Source organism: Anneissia japonica, unplaced genomic scaffold (genome assembly GCF_011630105.1).
Source record: "Anneissia japonica isolate Jap-2015-1 unplaced genomic scaffold, ASM1163010v1 scaffold1558_len139704_cov169, whole genome shotgun sequence".
NCBI classification, from domain to species: Eukaryota; Metazoa; Echinodermata; class Crinoidea; order Comatulida; family Comatulidae; genus Anneissia; species Anneissia japonica.
Window position 1 is genome coordinate 139,130 of NW_022751692.1, and position 20,648 is coordinate 159,777.

General features: G+C 35.4%; 1 protein-coding gene across 1 annotated transcript; it reads left to right on the forward strand.

The window, feature by feature from the left end:
* Positions 1 to 11,433: 11,433 nt before the first annotated feature.
* LOC117121796 lies at positions 11,434 to 20,414 on the forward strand (the record flags this gene model as incomplete). Its single annotated transcript, XM_033267110.1, has 3 exons — positions 11,434 to 11,638; positions 12,549 to 12,818; positions 20,097 to 20,414. Coding segments are annotated over exons 1-3 (607 nt in total), but the record flags the coding sequence as incomplete, so codon positions are not given.
* Positions 20,415 to 20,648: the final 234 nt, after the last annotated feature.

A 20,648-nucleotide genomic window follows, 5' to 3' on the forward strand; every position in this document is an offset into this window, starting at 1 on the left:
TCCTCCAACCCTTCACCATAATTTAAATCCAAATTAGAACTAGGACCCTTTGACCAAGCAATATCCCTATCTTGACCTTCGTCCTGTCCACTAACATCAGTGATTGCTATCATAGCCTCGATAGGTCTACGATTAAATGTCTTGAGAAGGTTTAGATGATAGATATTTGACTTTTTCCATTAGTTTACCGGACCTATCTTTCGTAAAATTTTGTATGGGCCCTGCCACTTTGCTTCTAAAGCATTGCTGCTAGATGGTAAGAGCAACAAAACTTCAGCACCTGGACTAAACTCTCTACAACGGATTTATGGTCATACATTTGTTTCTGCTTTTTCTGAGCCTGCTCTATGTTTTCCCTTACTAAATCCTTCATTGAGGCTAATCTATCTCTATCTTAACGACATGTGACACAACGCTCTGAGAGCCTGTCACTGTGCCTGGCCACATTTCTTTCATTATGTCAAGTGGACCCCGCACCTTCCAACCATACAAAAACTCGAATGGGGAAAACCCTGTGGACTCCTGTGGTACTTTCCTATTAGGAAATAATAGATATGGAAGCATCTTATCCCATTCTCGGGGATCATCCTTAACAAACTTCCTAATCATCGACTTTAAAGTACCATTAAACCGTTCCACCAATCCATCTGTTTGTGGATGGTACGGAGAAGTAGTCAGGCCTTTGATCGACAGTAATTTATAAATCTGACTCAACAATTTAGAGGTAAAATTTGACCCTTGATCAGTCAAATTTTCTCTAAGCACCCCTACTCTGGAAAACAGCTTAACCAACTCATCAGCTATCTTTGTAGCTTCAATGCTTCTCAATGGAATAGCCTCGGGATATTTAGTTGCATAGTCCCAAATAACAAGGACATACTTATTCCCTGATTTACGTCGTTCCAGTGAACCAACAATGTCCATGGCAATCCTTTGAAATGGTTCACTAATTATTGGCACTGGAATCATTGAGGCCTTAAACTTAGTCTTATACTTTGAAGTTTTCTGACAACTCTCACAAGTGCTACAATAGTCTGCCACGTCCCTTCTAACTCCCGGCCAAAAGAATCGCTGTGTGATCCTATCTAACGTCTTCTTTCTACCCATGTGACCTGCCAGTGGAATATCATGTGAGACTTTCAACACACTGTTACGACACGGTTTTGGAACCACTAATTGAGCTATTGGGTCAGACTGGACTTTAGGGAAAACCTGTCTGAATAAGACGCCATCTTTACAACCTATCTGTATATCCTCTCTCCCTGTCTGTATTAACATTTGTTTTCTAAGAGGACCCAAAGTCCGATCCTTAATCTGATAGTCTTTAAGTGTATCTACACCTATGTCCAAAATATCTAACTCTCCCTTCTGACTAGATTTGGCTTCCTCTTTCTTTGCAAACTCTTTCCTGGCCTTTCGTTTTTCACTCCCAGTCTTGGAAACCTTATCCTTAGGAGGACTGTCCATAAACATTTGACCATCCAAATGTCCAAACACAGTCTGAAAATAGGAAACGGTCGATTCCTCTAACTTCCTAGGAACTACGCCACAAGCCTTTTCTTCCTTCAACTCTTTCTCTTCTCTATGCCTATCATTCCTAGCCTGAGTCCTAGTTACAACTAAGCTATGAATGTCCTTATCACCGTTCTGTAGCAAGAGTTCAAAATTGGGAAAATCCCTACCAAGAATCACATCTTTAGGCAAATTTTGCTGATGCCTACCAACAAACTATGGTCTTCATTTCCCACCTTAATGTTTACATAAGCTGTAGGGTATGCTTGGACATGGTCATGGACACACATACATGTCACCTTAGCCTGGTCTTCATGATTGATTTTCTTAGGCGCAACTAAATCAGTATGAACAAGTGTCATGTCACATCCAGAATCTAACAAAATTTCACTATCACAACCCTACAATGGTAAGACGTATGTTGCACATTAGCTGTCGTTCAGGACACGTAGGCTTCTTTACTACGACAGAACCTTTCAATATGACCTACTTTCTTACAACGTCTACAAACGAGAGATGGTCTAGAGTCAGACTGTGATTTGTGACTTTGATCAAATGGTTTAGTACTACTCTTAATTTCTGCTTCAGCAGTACCCTTATCAGTTTTTGCCTGATTATATTTGTTTTCATAGTTTCGAGGTTGAAACCTCTTGTCAAATTGTACTCCTTTTCTAGCCTGAAAATAATTATCTGCTAGTTCTGCAGCATTTAAGCCTGATTTAGGTTTATGCTCTTTAACCCAAATTTGTACCTCAGTGGGCATAATTTCTACTAATTGTTCTAAAATAACTATTTCTGCCAAATCATCTTTACTTTTGTCACAAGGTTTAGCCCACTTGGTAAATAAATCCTTTAACTTTACATACATATCTCTATAACTTTCCTCAGTTTTCTTTCTAATAGCCCTCAACCTCTGTCTACATGTCTCTTCTGTAATATCATACCTTCGTAATATGGCTTATTTTGCCTTGTCGTAATCGTTTCTGTCCGTCACCGGTAGTGCTGTATAAGCCACCCGTGCCTTGCCCGTCAGGTGAGGGATCAATTTCACCACCCAGTGCTCCTTACGCCACTCGTAGGTATTTGCGATTCGTTCAAATGTGGTGAGGTAATTTTCAATATCATCACCCTCAGATAACTTTGCAATTTGAATCTCCTTCAGTTTCATAATGTCTTTAAGACGTTTGTCATCGTTTCCTTTTGTTTATCAATCAGTGTGGTGACTAAAGCCATTTGCTTGTCCATTTCTTGCTTGTGTAAGCGCTCTTGTATTTCCATTTGTTCCTGGCGTAATTGTTCTTGTCTCTCCATTTCTTCCCTGCGTTGCTGATTCTGGCTATCCATAATCTGCTTTATCAGATCCTGCTGCTGTTGTTGCATGTTGTGGCGTTGCAGGTGCAGTTGCTGTTCCATGTGCTGCATTTGCTGCTGCATAATTAACAGCACGTCGTTAGTAGACAAGTCACTGCCTTGAGGGTTAGGTGCCACGGCGTCCTCTGTATTCTGTTCCGAATGTTGTGACTGAACAGATTCCTCATCTGTGTCATGGTTATCGTCACCTTGATACTCCTTACCGGATCTTGTTGTCGATTGTCCATCAGCCATAGTTAAATCTGGACGAGGGGCTTGTTACTAGTAAATCATTGTTACCGATACGTTCAAGTCTACTGCTCCAAAGATTAGTCAATGTTCACTGTCTAAAAAAATTACAGACTACTTACTGCAATTGTACAAAGTTCACACAGTTCGTTGAACAAAACGATATATAAATCCTTGGTTACAGTAGAACACGACCATAGCTGTTACTATATTTCATGCAGTAGAACAACCACCGCTGTCACCATAATATGTCATGAATTCCTACTTGACGTATTTCCGAGCGGTATAGAAATGACTAGGAATCCCTCTTTGACATATAAAATATAAACACAGCTCACAATGTTGTAACACAACTCTCAAATAAACTTTTATTCTGTATAAACTCCAACAAGAATCCGGTATCAAAATAACACAACAACATTCACATAAACATGTGTTTCAAAAAGAGCCCCAGAAAGATAAAACTGTCAGCTTATATACTCTAGCTGCACTATTCCAGAGCATTCAAGGTCATTCTATATTGCCTAAGTTCCTCATTGGTCACCTTACATTATAATTAACCAATTAGGCTTATTTGCCTTTATGGTCCCAAAGATTCTAGAAGCTTACATATATTACTCTTGGATTCTACATGGTGTCATGTGTTCCTAAAATTACCAATGTGGTTTACACTCTTTCTTTGATCAATTAAATGTTATTCTAGAATCTTCTATGTATTAAATATGTTAGGAATGGTAATTTATTACAAAACCCTTATTCATCCGTATCCTAAACTTCATGCCTTGCTACCTCCCCCAATACAATAAGTAATACTAAATTTACCATTCCTAAACAAAACAAAACAAAACCTAACCTTGTTAATTTAATTAGCTCTATCGATTTGTAACTTCCTTTCCCCCCCCCCCTTTCCCCACTGGGGTTTAGTGCCAGTGGTAAATCAGCGGTTCAGTGATTTCGTATTTTGGTGTGAATTTGTTATAAACCTTTTTTCTGTTATTTTAATGTATGTAGTTTGCAAGATTTTTTTTATGTCTGATCTGTGTCATGCTTTTTGATGTGAGCGTAATTCATAATTCTTTAATTTAATGGTTTTGATGCAATGAATTTATTCAATTATTTAACAGTAATATTTATAAGTATTATTATAATAACTACTGTAGCAGTCATTTATAATTATATAATAATTATAAAAATAAATGATTGCTATGGTAATTATTTATAATTCTGTTAGTTTTCTCTTTAAACAATTTTATGAAAATCTTTATGTAAATTTCCTATTTTGATGTAACATAATTCGTTCGCCATGTTTTATGCTTTTTCTAAAACTTTTACCACCTCATCCCCAACTGTGGTGGAGACGTGTGAACTCATAGTTTCGAAGTAAGTAAAATTAATACATCAAAAACAATGTTTTTAAGTTTATTTTCTATGGTACATAGAAAATACATACTAATTGGATCTCTATGTTGCCGAAAATTGCTGATAAAAGATCAGAATTGTTGGCGCTTCATTTTGACAATATATTTGATATTATAATGGTGATGTGATGATGATGAATTTTACTATTAAATAGTGTCATTTCCGGCCATCTTGGGGTACTATTTCCGCAAATTTTCTTACGTCAGCCCCAACCAAGGTGGGACTGAGGTGGTTGTGGACTCACGGCTTTGAATTAGGTAAAGTCATCAAAGAGAATGTTGCACATATACACATATTAATTAGATCACTGTGGTTGCCGAAAATCGCTAATACTTTTGACTATATAATGAATGTTGATGTGATGATGAATTTTATAATACTATATAAAAGTGTCATTTCCGGCCATCTACAGGTACTAAATTTCCTTAAATTTTTGCACATACCCCTTTCCGCCAAATCCTGCATCCGCCCTAGAGCAGATGGCAGGCTTCGTTTCAGAATTGCTGAAATTAAGATAGATTGTCAAGCAACTGGCAAGGTCTTTGGACTCATTGCTGGTACCTCGTCAATGCTTTTTTATTTACGTCATTTGAAAAGGCCCTAGTAAAAAATGTCGTACGACCCTTGTCATTCATTTAAAAATTCGCATATTAATTCCTGGTATTATAAATTTGGCAGTTGCAGTAAGTTGTGCAACAACTTTCAGATAAGAAATATTAACCATTTTCATAATTATAAAAGCTCTAAATATAATGTTTTTTAATCTAATTTTTGTGCTTAAAATTATAATAAAACGTTTACTATAAAAAGGATACTGTATTCTTTTAAAGTTTTGTCGAGTGGAATTGCAGGTTTTTTTTTTAATGCTCAGGAATGCCTTTGAGGGTATTTCAACATTAATAATGTAGGTAAAAGAATATAGTAAAAAAAATTTAAAAATTCCTCTCTTGTAGCCAACTTCTGTATTTTTCTATGGTGATCATGCTTTCACCATTTCCTACCTTGTCAGTTTTTCTAAGATTACAGATAAAAGATCGGACGATAAAAGAAAAACACTAACACTAATTACTTCAGTGGTTAAGCCTGTCAATCTTGGAAGAGTAACATGACATGAAGATGCTTATCCTTTGTATTTTATATGATCGAAAATAAAGTTTTATTCGTATTCGTAATACGTCTAGCAACACACCCTTTGTTTTTTTCTTTGTTTCTTTGATATAAAACGCTTAACTAAATTATTCTTAAAAGATGATATGGATGGATACAATCAAAATAAGCTAAAAAAAAAAACCAGTTCAAATTGATCCATGAACACTGGAGAGGTGCATGAATTGTAAACAAATAGTTTGTTAGTTATTATGTTTTTATATTCATATTATTATTAATATCAATGTTTGACTTACTCTTCCATCCCTATAAAGTTCAATAATATGCAGACACATGAATTATCATTCACTATTTTATTTTCATCCTACAGAATGAAAGAATATTTCTGAGTTCAAAATTGAGAATTGTTACATAATACTGCGATGTCTAACAGTTTTGGATGGAAACCAGTATTTTTTCCCATTTTTTGTCTTGTCTCATTGTCGATGATACTGACAACAGTCAAATCAGGTGATTATGATTTTGTTCAATTTAAAGTGTCAGTTATTTATGTATTCATATGTTTTTAATTACCCTTCTCAAATTATTATTTGTAAACTTTAACTTGCTAACTGAACAATCTAATCCCAGAAAACATTAAATCTTTAATTAAGGAAACTTGTAGATAATATATTTATTTATTTATTATTTGTTATTTATACTGGGTTTCCTCTTCAGTAACAAATTACTGTTCTCCCAGAGGGCCCAGTACACATAAAACAGTCCACGACACACATACACACATGATGCTTAACACAAACTCAATCTCAATATGAGGCTTAGGGAGTGGAGTTGTTTTGGTCGTGAGAAAAAGTCCTGCAATTGACAGGAATTGAACCCATGACCCTGGATTGGAAGGCAAGCATCTTAACCACCAAGCTATTTAATTCCACTCATAACCTGATACTGTAATCAGACTAATAACCAGGATTCTGTAATGTGGTGGAGTTTTCTTTGTTAGTTACAACACCGGGGGAATCTAGGCACTCTGGTAGCATCTATCATGATTCAAGAGATATTTAGGTTATTACAGGGGAAACATCTAGATAAAAGCCTAGGGTGGCGCATGGTGTGTTATCTACTTACATATTTAATACAAATTAATTGAGTGGAGTGAATTTTCACCTTACCAATCCCATAGTCCTATGTTCAAATCTGGGAAAAAAAATGTCAAATATTTCTAAAAACCAAAAATAAATCCACATAATGGGACTTGGTTGTAAAGTATCACACTCTGCTGGGTGAACCATGCTAATTAAATATTGTGTAAAAATATTATATTAAATATATACTTTTTATTTATTTTGATATTTTACATTTTTTGTAGCATTTATTTATTGTATCGTAAAACTATTAAAATATTTCTTGTATGTAAACATTTGACAAGTGAAGATGCTTAATCAATGCCTGAACCAACATCATATGTAGAGGTGGTGGCTTGAAAGAAGGGGATTAGTGTTTTTTTCTTTTTCCATTCACTCTTAGTATCAAAATTGTAAGCCTTAAAAAAGTGCATTGACATAATTATCATGTCCTATATGGAATATAAAATATTGTTAATATCAAGTTCACTTAAAATGTTTAACATGACATTCTTTTTCCAAGATTCAACATACATATCAAAAATATTTAAAAGGTGTTAAAATACAAGATACAATTGCTTAGTATAAAAATATATATAATATAATGTACAGTACAAACATAGAATCTTATTAAATACACTTGTTGATTACAACTTATTACTAGGTCCTACTACCAGCCCTGGCCAGCCTAGCAATTAGTTTGTTAGTTACCGTATTATGATTTTTTATTCACATTATTATTAATATTAATGTTTGACTTACTCTTCCATCCCTATAAAGTTCAATAATATGCAAACACATGAATTATCATTCACTATTTTGCTGAAAGTCAGCCATATGATGGAGTTTGTTTTATGTTGTGTCTAAGAGTATGGTGCTGTACGCTATCTAAATAATATAGAAGTTTAGGGTTAAACCACCGAGATTGCGTACGGTACCATATTCCTAGCCACTGCCTTATTTTAGCTATCAACGTATCCAGTCATAATCTGGTCATCAGACCCATCAGACCAGGGAGTTGTTAATTAACTTATCAGAAACTCTGTGGTCTGCCAACAAAAACATAGTTTATTTGGCTCTGACGTCGAGCGTAGGTATGCATTACAATGTGAAAAAAATAGCCACACAGATGTAATGACATGTTGTAGACAATAATATACAGTAGGCTGTTCTGACTTTCTTGTATGTTCCTTTATTGGTATCTTGTTATCCACTGCCTTAAGGCTCATGTGTCCTTACTCTATGTATCATACAATAGAGGGCTCACTCATAATCTTAAGTACCTTCATTACATCTCCCTTTTTTTATTTTATTTTATTTTTTTATTATATTTTATTTTTTACAGAATCTACTTATCTTAATATTTCTTTTTAGCACTTTAGTTTCCTTTTCCTTAATAAACAATCCTCAACAGGCAATACATTCTCTTTCATTTGATACAACAAACTAATAATAACTACATTCTGTTAATGGATGTTCATTAACCTTTGTGCTCAGAAGTAGACTATCCTGGCACAGTGATTATACAGGGATTATTCTGCCCTTTTCATATAATCACAGATCAAGTTTTGTAACAGGTTTTCTGTTACGTTTCGGGTAGCGAAGTCGGTTCTGTCTTGTGCTATTTGGTTCTATTTGCCGGTCGAGTATTTTGACATCCTTCTTGTTCAATCAAATCTCTACGATTCCTCCTGTAGTATCTACCATCGCTTTCAACTATATACGATCTTGGCGTATTGTGTTTTTCAACAACTAGCGCTGGCTTCCATTGTGTATCTTTTCTTACACAAACTCTATCTCCACTTTTCAGTGCTTTGAGAGGTTTTGCTCCACGATCGTAATATTTTTTCTGTTTATTTTGTTTGTTTTGTAGCGTTTTGACAATATTTTTGTTAGTTTTCGGTTTTAGGAGTTTCTCTGACGTTGGCAACTGCGTTTTTGTTCTACGGCTCATTAGCAATTGAACTGGGGACGGTAGACCATCTCGCAGCGTATTGCGATAGTTTAGTACAGTAACGCTATATATGGATCTTGTTTGTCTTCCTTTGATTTCTTAAGTATCACCTTTGCTGTTTCTTAAGTATCACCTTTGCTGTTTGTACTGCCTTTTCAGCTCTTCCATTTGATTGCGGGTAATTTGGTGACACTAAAATATGTTCAAATTCATATGATTTACTGAAAGCTTTAAATTCCGCTGATGAAAATTGAGGTCCATTATCTGACACTACCTCACTTGGGATTCCATGTCTGGCAAATTATTGCTTACAGAATTTGATGACTGAATTGGATTTTGTACTTGTCAACTGATTTATTTCAAAGTATCCTGAATAGTAATCAACTATCAATAGATAGTCTTTTGCGTACAGTTGAAATAAATTCATTCCGACTTTTTGCCATGGAGGTGTTGGTATGTCATGTCCTATCATCAGTTCTTTTGCGTTTCGATTTCTGTGTGTTAGACAAATCTCACACCTGCTCGCTGTATCCACTATTTGTGCATTCATACCAGGCCAGAACATAATATTTCGCGCAAGTCTCTTGGTTTTTTCAATAACTTGATGACTTACATGAAGCTTTGCAATCATTTGTTTTCTCAGTTTTGCTGGTATTATCACTCTGTCATTCTTAAACAATAGCTCATCTTCCATTAATATTTCCTCTCTGTAGTTTCAGTATGGTTTTAACTCAGTATCTATTCTAGGATCGCTTTGTTACTTGGCCATCCTTTTCTGATAACTTCCTTTAGTTTTGTCAAAGTGCTATCATTTGTAGTTTCTTGTTTAATTTCTAATAGCCTTTCTTTTGACATTGGTAGATTTGTTACCATGTATATCGGTATTTCTTTTTCTGTTTCTAAATCTGGTAGATGATTTCTACTCAATGCATCTGCTATATACAGTTCTTTACCTTTCTTGTAAATCAATTCGAGACTGTATTTCTGCAATGTTAACAACATTCTTTGTAGTCTTGGTGGCGTCATTGCTAGAGCTTTCTTCATAATAGCTTCAAGTGGCTAATATGGTCGCTTTCTACTACAAATTCTCTGCCATATAGATATTTGTGAAAACGTTCGCATCCAAATACTACTGCTGCTAACTCTTTCTCTATTTGAGCATATCTAGTTTGTGACTCTGTAAATGTTGTTGATGCAAACGCTATTGGATGTCCTTCCTGGAGCAATACGCCTCCACCTGTGCTTGATGCATCGACACTGACTGTTACTGATTTATTTACATCGTAGTATTGAAGAACTGGAGCTTCTGTTACTAAGCGTTGTAACTCTTCAAAACTTTTGTCATGTTCAGCATGCAATTGCCAGTCAATATCTTTCTCAAGAAGTTTTCTTAGTGGTTGTGTGACATTGCTTAGATGCGATATAAACTTTCCAAGATAATTTATCTAACCTAGAAATTGCTGTAATTCTTTCTTATTTGTAGGTTTACGCATTCCTTGCACTGCTTGTATTTTTCTCTCATCTGGCTTTAGACCTTCTGATGTAAGGATATGTCCAATGTATTTTACTTCATTTAAACCAAATTTACATTTATCCGGATTTAGTTTAAGGTTTTGTTCTTTAGCTTGTTTGAGTACTCTCTCAAGACATTCATCTTGTTGTTTCTGATCTACACCCTACACTAATAATTATATCATCCATTATTACTTCTGTACCTTCTATATCCTCAAACATTTGGGTCATTACTCTATGGAAAATCTCTGGTGCAGACTTAATACCGAAAGGTAGCCTAGTATATCTTTATCGTCCATTAGGACTATTAAAAGTACACAGTTTAGAACTTTCATTATCAATCTGTATTTGCCAATATCCACTACTAGCATCTAATGTACTAAACACTTTAGCATTTGGAAGTTTTGTCACTACTTCTTCAATAGTTTTCATTGGGTAATGATATGTTGTAGACAGTAATATACAGTAGGCTGTTCTGACTTTCTTGTATGTTCCTTTATTGGTATCTTGTTATCAACTGCCTTAAGGCTCATGTGCAGCGTGACCACTCACAAATTTTGATATACCCAATGATTGGGTCGAAATTACTCAAGATTCAGCAAAAATTGTCTAAAATTACCCAAGCTTCCAGAAAATGCATTCAAATTTGAAAAATACTTGTTTTTCGCATGTATAGTTCCCCTTTTAGTTCAATTTATAAAACCCATTTTTTATTGTAATTGTTTGTGTTAATTATTAAAATTAATATTCATGAGGTGATAATACGGATATAAAAATACGCCCTCAGTCGGCCAGGTGTTATCAGTAGATCAGTGATAAAGTTTTATTATGTAATACATTACTGTAATTAGGTAAGATCAATGGCAACGCAAATCACAAAAAAACAATTCTGAACCCATGTTTATAGCAATTAACAGTCAAACTAACAATGTTATGTGCACTTCGTTGAGTTTTGCTTACTTGAATGGCCTGAAATATACTTTGTTACTTCTTAATTCTTCATCTTTGACAAAAATATTTAATTTTCTTAGTAAAAATAAAATACCCAAGGATTTGAACGGAATACCCAAGAACCCAAGACCAAGTCAAAATACCCAAGATCTTGGGTAAATACCCAAGCAGTGGTCACACTGCTCATTTGTCCTTACTCTATGTATCATCCAATAGAGGGCTCACTCATAATCTTAAGTACGTTCATTACAACAGAAACTGACAATAGGGCCTACCCCGTTTAAAGCGGTTTATGTATTTTATACTTTCCACATTTCTAATGTACAGTACTGTAGTATGGTATGCCTTTTCATTATTTTAATCTTGTGACCGCAATATAAATAATGCAGTGGATATTGTTACACCAGTAGTAAACAGTGGCGTAAAAGTCTTGAATGGGCGCTGATGGGGGCGCGAAGGTACGGTAAGTGGAGTGTGGGGGAAGGCTCGATGATCAATTGAGGGGCGCTAACTGGCAAAAGAAGGTGATTGTAGGTGACTTTTAACAACTTGCAAGGGATTTTTGGGGGAGGCGAAAGGGGTGGGGGGGGGGGGGGGAGTAATTTTTGGAGGGGGTGTGCACCACCTGTAAACCAATTCCTGTAGGCTATTTTTATGTCATACCACAACAGAAACAGTGGCGGCACCAGTGGGGGCAGGAGGCTTAAGCCCCCCCCCCACCGGCCAGGTCAAGTCCCCATCGGACAGAGCTTGTTGGGCAGTCAGACCATAAAAAATATAAAAATAGGCCAACCAAGACAACACATATCTGTCGTAGTCTGAGAGTGCCACTTCCGGCCATCCAGAGGTTGCTATTTAAAAAAAAAAATCTCATTTGGGAGGGGGAGGGGGCACCTCCTTCTCAAACCCTTGAACAAGCTATGAGCTCAAGTTCCCCTGTCAGACAGCTTAGTTCCCCAAAAAATATATCCTAAAGCCACCACAGAACAGAAATGCATTGAAGAAGGTAGGTCATCCTGAAGAATACATTATTTTATAAAGCTTGGAAATACAAATCAGTCACAAGTTAAGATGTTGCATTTTTTTTATAGGAAATATTTCTTGTTATACAATTTTTCTGTGTTTGTAGACCAAGACAGTTTATCATGTATTCATACTCATAAACTTATACTCACTGGTAGTGCAAACATCACTATTATTGTATTTTTGAGCACTGTTTTTGTTTTACATGCATTAATAATCAAGGAAGTTATTCCACCAGTTTACTAAGTTATCAACTTCTTGTCTAATAAGCCCTTTCATTTTTATTTTTATTATTCTTGTTACGCAAGTGTCATCCGCAAACTTAATATATATTATGTATTTGCCCACAGATGAACACATGCATGTGTATATCGAAGGCGCACATATACATAATCTAGGAGACACCGCAAGATTTAAGTGTAAAGGTAATAGAACCAATGAAAGCAGTTTCCACTGGTCATCATCTCCAGCTACCTGTATAATACAGGACATGATGAAAACATGTAAGGCAGAATGCATCATACCAATCACAGATGAAATGCATGCATTGATTATCAAATGTGAAATCAAGGAAGGTGATGTATCAGCAAGTAAATCAATAGTTTTACATGTAATACAAGGTAAATAAAAAAAAGTTATTTGATATTTGTTAATTTAAAAAATAAGATCAAAAGCTAGGAAAAAGGGCATTTATGGCATGAGTTCAACTCAACAGAAGGCAAAAGTACAATCATCTACCTTTCCTCACATTTTACAGGTGTGGATTATTCAGTGAAATCTAAAAAAATAGTACAAATATAATTAAATTGGGACAGATGGCATGCATTAGACCGAAAAAAAAAATTGTGTGTTGGTCACGTTTTGGGAAAATAAAAAAAATGGGTAGGTTAGTAGGAAAAGTGTTTTTTGACCAATAATGTGTTTATGCCTAAAAAGTAGAAAATACTCAAAAAAAAAAACAACAAAGACCATTTTTAAAGCTATATTGAACAGCAAGTGCTAAAAAGTATTCAATTATATCTTACAGTTGTATTATCAAACAGTACCACAAAAAAAATATTGAAACAATTCAAAAAAGCAAAACAATGATCCTTCCTACTGATTGAATAATGATTTATAATGCTTAATATTATTACATCAATTGTGTGACTTAAATTCGAAAGAGTCAGACTTTTTCAAGCCAACAATGTTACATGTACATTGACTTGAGAAAAATATTTTTTACAGAGGACTAATCTTGTTTGTGTCTCTCATTTAACTTTTTATATAAAACCAAAAGCCTAATAGTTTTCTATTCCCAAAATTGTTAAAAATAACTGGACCATTTGGGAGACCAGTAATTTTGTATTGAAAATGTATCCAGTCAAAAGAAAGAATAAATAAATAATAATATTAATTTTTATAGGCATACTGCTGACTAAAATATTTAACACATCTATCTAATTAAAAAAGTTGTATGCATTTCAAGTTGTAGAAAAAAACAATTTGTAGAAAAAAAAAATAGGCCTATGCGTCACTGGCCATTTATAGATGACATGTTCTTAAACCTATATCCCCAAACCCGGTGTGACTAATGTTGGTATAGGACTTTCATGCATGATCCCCATGTTTCAAAACACATGAACAGCTTGTTGGTTAAAACGCTTGCTAAACAATGGGGTTTGACTGGCGACTAAAAATATCTCCAATCTCTAAGCTTATGAAATTAAAACACCATGCAATCCTGTAATTGGCTCTAGTTACTTTTTGTTGTTGAATGTGAAAAAACATAAAATAAAAATGGGCAAAATGATTATACAGTGCTAAAAATAGCATAATTTTAGAGTGGTGTCTTTAGAGAAGGGTATCCATAGGACTAATTGACAGTAGGTCAGACGTCAAAAATTTCTCGATCAAATGCACTACTGGGGCGGATGCAGGATTTGGCAGTTGGGATGCGTACAAAAAATTAGGGAAAGTACATGTAGATTGCCGGTAATGACACTTTTATGTAGTAAAATTCATCATCATCACATCACCATTATATAGTCAAAATGAAGGGCAAATTCTCATGATCTTTTATTGGCGATTTTCGGTAACCACAGAAATCTAATTAATGTGTGATGTACCATAGAAAATAAAACTTAAAAACATTGTCTGATGTATTTACTTTACCTACTTCAAAGCTGTGAGTCACAACCACCTCAGCCCCACCAATAGTTGGCTATAAGGTGAGAAAATAGTACTTCATCATCACACTATCAATATAGTCTAGATGAAAGTGACAGAAAATTTCTCATGATTTTAAATCAGGGATTTTCTAATTAATATGAGTGATAAAGAAAATAAAACTAAAGAAACACTTTCTTTGATGTATTTAATCTACTTGACCTACCTCAAAGCCGTGTGACCAAATTCACCTCAGCCCCACACGATGGTTGGGAATAAGGTGAGAACATTTGAGGAAATAGTACCTCCTGGCCAGAAATGACACTTTAAAATAGTAAAATTCATCATCATCACATTACCATTATAATATATACATAGTCAAAACGAAGCGGCAACAAAATTCTCATGATCTTTTGTCGGCTATTTTCGGCAACCATAGAGATCTAGTGTGATGTACGGTATCATAGAAAATAAAACTTAACATAGTTACCAACCGTCTCGCATCGTGCGAGACGGTCCCGCATTTCAAAGTGATTTTGGATGAAACACGCATTTTGCAGAAACAAACATGCGTGATCCTAAATTTGTCACGCATTTAGCCTATGCGTCTATTAAGTCTATGCGTGATAACGAATTATCGCGAATTTTGAGGAAAATGTATTTAAAATTAGAAGAAATTGGTTTTATTAAAAATATAAAAAACGGTCATGCAGTAACGCGAGTCATTAGGGAGTACCGGTATTACGTGAATACTTATTTCACTGACGCGTTACTAAAACTTGATCAGTAAAGAAATATTTGTGTGTTAGATCTATATAGTTCTGGTGCTCAAATTTAACATACCTTGAAACAAATTGTATGTGGCTTTATTCAGAATAGTTTTGCTTATGTATCTGTATTGCCAAAAAACACACCTGAAATCATTTTTAAAGAGCTTTGCTCAGGTCGTCGGAGCGCCACGGGCCACACCGGAGCCCCACCACTGGACCCCATCCCCTCCCCCAGCCAAATGGTGTAGTCACGCATTTCAAATCTTTCAAATCTTTCAGGTTGGTAACTATGACTTAAACACATTGTATTTGATGTATTTACTTTACCTACTTCAAAACTGTGAGTCCAAATGCACCTCATCTCCACTATGGTTTGGGCTAAGGCAGGCTCGGGTCCAGAACTTCGCTTGGGCGAAGGTCAGGGTGAGAAATAAAAATAAAATGTTTGCCATTTTTCCAACAATCATACTTACTTTCCTTGACACGTATTTTGAACATTACCATTAGGATAATGCTTAAATCCACACTATCATATACGGTACCTTACACTTTTACACTGATTGTACTGTAGGCCCTATCAGAGAGGTACATCCCCATCACATTATGGTCTTCCACTTCTATAGCGCATGATACAATGCATAACAAAGGTTACGTAACCACTCATTAATAATAATAATTGTCGAGTTATATATTGCATATTGTAGCGATCTCTATACGCTTAGCATTGTTACACCCGGTTATTGGGTCTGGCACATATGGAACACATACACTTCCTAACTTCATGAATACATTTTAGATTCACTTCACTGCAAGTAGGTCGATGACTGTTCTATTATGGTAGTTGTTATTATTGTGATGGAATAGACAATTAAATTCGAGCCCAAGTAAGCAGTGGGTATTATTTTTGGCAAGTGTTTTCACACGCACTGAATATTCAGTACATTTTCACGACAGGTTGGGCAAATTACACCTATACATGTTCTATTGTTGTCAATATTATACTATATCATAGACACATGAAATGCCTAATAGGCCCCAAAGGATAACATATATATGACTTGAACATAGTTTGTTCTCAATATTCTTGAATTAAAAAAATATATATACAGTATTTTTTAGATATTTCTGAGCATTAATGCCGTATCCGTTTTTTAAGATCTCAGAATGTATGAGCATTAAGAGTATCACCTGAGTAAACCCCACTAAGGCTCTGTCTCTAGGTCCGATCAGGTGCATTTTTACCAATTTTACCTGGGCCTGGCATCTATGCTTATGAAATGAGAGTCCACACCACGCCAGCAGAAAAAAAAAAAACACAAAAAAAAAAACGAGAAAATTTCCGTATAGTATTTTATACCTCTGGAAGCCCGAAATGGAACTTAGGCCTAAATTACCTTTTTTATTTTTGACTAATTTAGTGTAAAAAACCGGATTAATTAAATATGTACCGGTACTAGAAAATGGCAAAATGGGTACTATTTTGTTTTTAACCTCTGAAAGTGGAGGGGGAGTGCTAAGCCATCCTGAGCATCCCCATTCCCTCGATACGCCACCTCAGAAATATCTTCCCTGTATTTCTCTCTTTATCAGGCACACCCGGTTAATGATGAGCAAAGTTAAAATTTTGTTATGACTGTTCTCCACAAATCTCTATTTTCCATAAGTTGTGAAATGTACTCAGTGGCCTATACGCCCTCGTGCCGCAGTCCGCCGGGCCCTCGCCTCCTAGGGGTCTGGGCCCCTACACATAAGGTCCTCGATCTAACACCCTGACCCAAAGTAGGCTACTTTGTTGATACATAACAGAATAATGTGTCTCTGACATCGACTGTAGAACATACCCAGTGACGGATTAAGGTTTGTCAATTGTGAAAACAATAGAGATAAAAAGAGAATGATATTCAAAGACTGTGAGTGCCATTTCCGGCCATCTAGTAGTTGTGCCATAATCATAAATTTCTTACCTCAGCCCCAATCATGGTGGGCTGAGGTAGTACAATTTCAAATTCCTACTAGTCTTGCTAGATCCGCCACTGATAAAATATCATTTTTTTCGTCGTTAAAAACATTTATAATACTGTATAATTAAATGGCAAACATGTTTAAAAGACACATCTAAAACCCACAATGGAATTGGCGACTGGGACCGGAAAAGAGCTCCTATAGTCTCAGAAAATCACGGGGCCCCGGCCCTAGTGTCACGCCACTGAATATACTGCCACTGTGTGTTTGGATCCTTTTCTAATTGTTCAATGTATGTAGTCGGGCCGTCCTTTTTCCCATGGGTTGTTTCCCAAAAGAGAACCCTTAAAATAACTTCATTGTAATGTCCAGCAAATGCTAACCTTCGAAAGTTCTTGATATACAGGGGAATATCCCCATACATTATGTTGTTTATAGATATTCAATGCGTGTCTGAGTAATCTTGTATAACAACCATTAAGTCCTATCTCTGAAGAATCTGTTCATTTATCTTTTTATAGAAATTCTGTAATAAGCAATTCCATATATACTCGCGTATAAGGTGACCGGCGTATAAGACGACCCCCGAGTTTTAGAAGATTTTTGGTTGATATTTGTATGTCGGGCGTATAAGACGACCCCCTGTTTCATGGTCGGAATTCCTAATTTTTTTGTGGTCTACTGGATACCGTACTAGATACTGCATCTAGCTGGCTACATAGAGCTAAATGCAAGGGTAATCTTCTAAATAATAATAATTTTATATTAGTTTTTAAATCTTCACCACCAAAATCGTATTTCCCCGTATTTAAAATTGCATTCATTCATGTAATATTTAGTTGCTTTCTTACAGTAGTAAGTTCGCGTGTTACAGACGATCCGCACATAAAACGAACTTGATTATAAAAATCTAAAATTTTAATGTCATGCGTTTAAGACGATCCCCGTTTTTCGATTGTAATTTGATATTTTAAGCCTCGTCTTATATGCAAGTATATACGGTATTTGTTTTAAAACCCTAGGTCACCTGAGCGTTAGAGGATTCCCCCATGCAGTGGTGGATTCAAGGGGAACCCCAGCCCGGGCCCCGTAAATATTTCAAAATTATATTAAGGAATGGAGAGAAAAAAAAAAACTGAAAACTATATTTTTTTTTACCTCAGCCCCAACCATTGGGGGGGGGGGGGATGGGGCTGAGGTGTTTTTCTGTGAAGGTCACTCTCTGGGTACCCTCTATTTTCAATTTCTGGATCCACCACTGCAAGGACCACCCCATCTGTGAGAAGTTCATGGGAAATCCTGGATCCGCGCCTGCTAAGGTGAGAACATTTGAGGATAGTAAGTACCTGTAGATGGCCAGAAATGACACTTTTAGAGTAAATTTCATCATCATCACATTAACATTATTGCTGCGAAGCAGCCAATTCATATTCTTGACAGCAATTTGACCTCTGAAAGGTCATTGTTTGTCAAAAAACAAGGGCCTAAGACGACTGAAAAGCGGAGTTTCCTTCTTTCGTTCTGCCGGATAAAATCAATTACTTTAGGCGATGTTTGTAGACTAACCAACACGTACCAACGTCCGCATGTCGAGCTAGCCTTATCCTACTCTAGGCCTAGACTAGCTAGGATGGTATAGGCCTAGCCTTGAAGGAACGAAGGTCCCAATGAAAAACAACGTCGCTCCTTGATAGCTAACATTGTCTCTTTAACATCACAATAATTCATAATATTAGACCTATAGTTGTTTTTTTATCTCAGCCGATACCTCGCACAACTCGAGTAACATCTCGTATCTATTGTCGTGACGTCATGGCTCGCTGGCTCACACTTGCGATGTCTTGCACTCATTATCAAATAACACGCTGGCTCGCACTTTGGCAACAATCTTTGGCAGTCAACTAGCCCCTAGAAAACCCGCCCTTGGAAACTTGCCCCATAAAAAATGTACACTACCTAGACCATGCAGTCTTCAAAATAAAAATTGCAACTTTGGTAATCAACTACATTTTCCACATACATAGAAATTTTTGAAACTTTATTAAAAAAAAAACCTACACCATAATTCACCACTATAGACACTTTTTGACAAAAATGAAAAATTACGACTTTGTTACCCAATGAGAAGTGTTCTAATATAGACAATGGATCGTGTCTCATAGGCCTATTATTTGTTATATTTTTATTATTCATTATTTTCACTTGACTCGCATAAATAATTTTGTTCAAAGAACATTTATATGCAGTTGTACTTCGCAGCACTTCACTTGCAATTTGCAATTTCTAGTAATATATATACCGTAGTCAAAATGAAGCGCCATAATTCTCACGATCTTTTATCACATGACTTATTGTAAATTTTATTCAAGTTTTCTATTTTGTAAATTGAATCCCCAATTCAGCCTCTGGCTGCTAAGGATTTGATATTGTAGTTGTTTTGTTTTGAATTTATGAATAAAGATACTGAGATATCACCTCTTTTCGGCAACCATAGAGATCTAGTGTAATGTACGGTACCATAGAAAATAAAACTTAAACACATTGTCTTTGATGTATTTACTTTTACCTACTTCAAATCTCTTCAAATGACACTCTTATAGTAAAATTCATCATCCTCAATCTAATTAATCACCGGTACCGGTACCATAGAAAATAAAACTTTATTGTCTTTGATGTATTTACTTTACTTTATCTACTTCATGTGCCGAACACCAATCTTTTCTTGCACACTTTTTCTCATACTTCTCAGTCAACGAGGCACGTGCACTCAAGTCGCACAAATTATACGTAATTAAGGTGTTTGTGGGAATGGAGATGAAGGGAAATTAGATCAAAATAATGCCATAATATACTTTTATTGATTGTACCGTCAACAAAAATAAGCAAGTACGGTATTTTTTGCTATTATTTTGGTCTAATTAAAAGAAATTTTCATCTGTATTACACCCAAAAGACCAGATGAAATTCTCTGATTAATATATGTTAATCTATATATATATTATATATATATATATATAGATAAGCCTACTGTAGAAAAATTGAATGTGCAAATTGAAGGAAGCAACCAAAGCTACGAAGCTGGACAGCCTGTTAAACTCACTTGCAAAGGAAATAAAACATCAGATGCCAACTTCACTTGGTGTATAACCCCCATGTCTCCGGATGATGAATACGTATGGAAAGGTATGAGAGCACCAATAATGAGTACTGAAAATATAACTGCTGAGCAGAATGGGACCAGCATTACATGTGGAATAAAAGAAAACATTTATTCTGGATCAGCAAACTTTACTCTAATAGTGTCAGAAGATAGCAAAACACGTGAACCAGAACCAGGTGAGGATTGGTAATCTGTATATTACTAAAATGATAATTGGTATTTGGTACTCTAATTATGATCAGAAGAAAGTAGTTTTAAAAAGTATAAGTAAGATCTCTAATTATGATCAGAAGAAAGTAGTTTTAAAAAGTTTAAGTAAAATAAAATGGCCACAAATCTAAATAATAAATATCTAAAATATGATGATATGTAAATTTGTCAAAGATCAGGAAAAATGATTAATAAAAAAT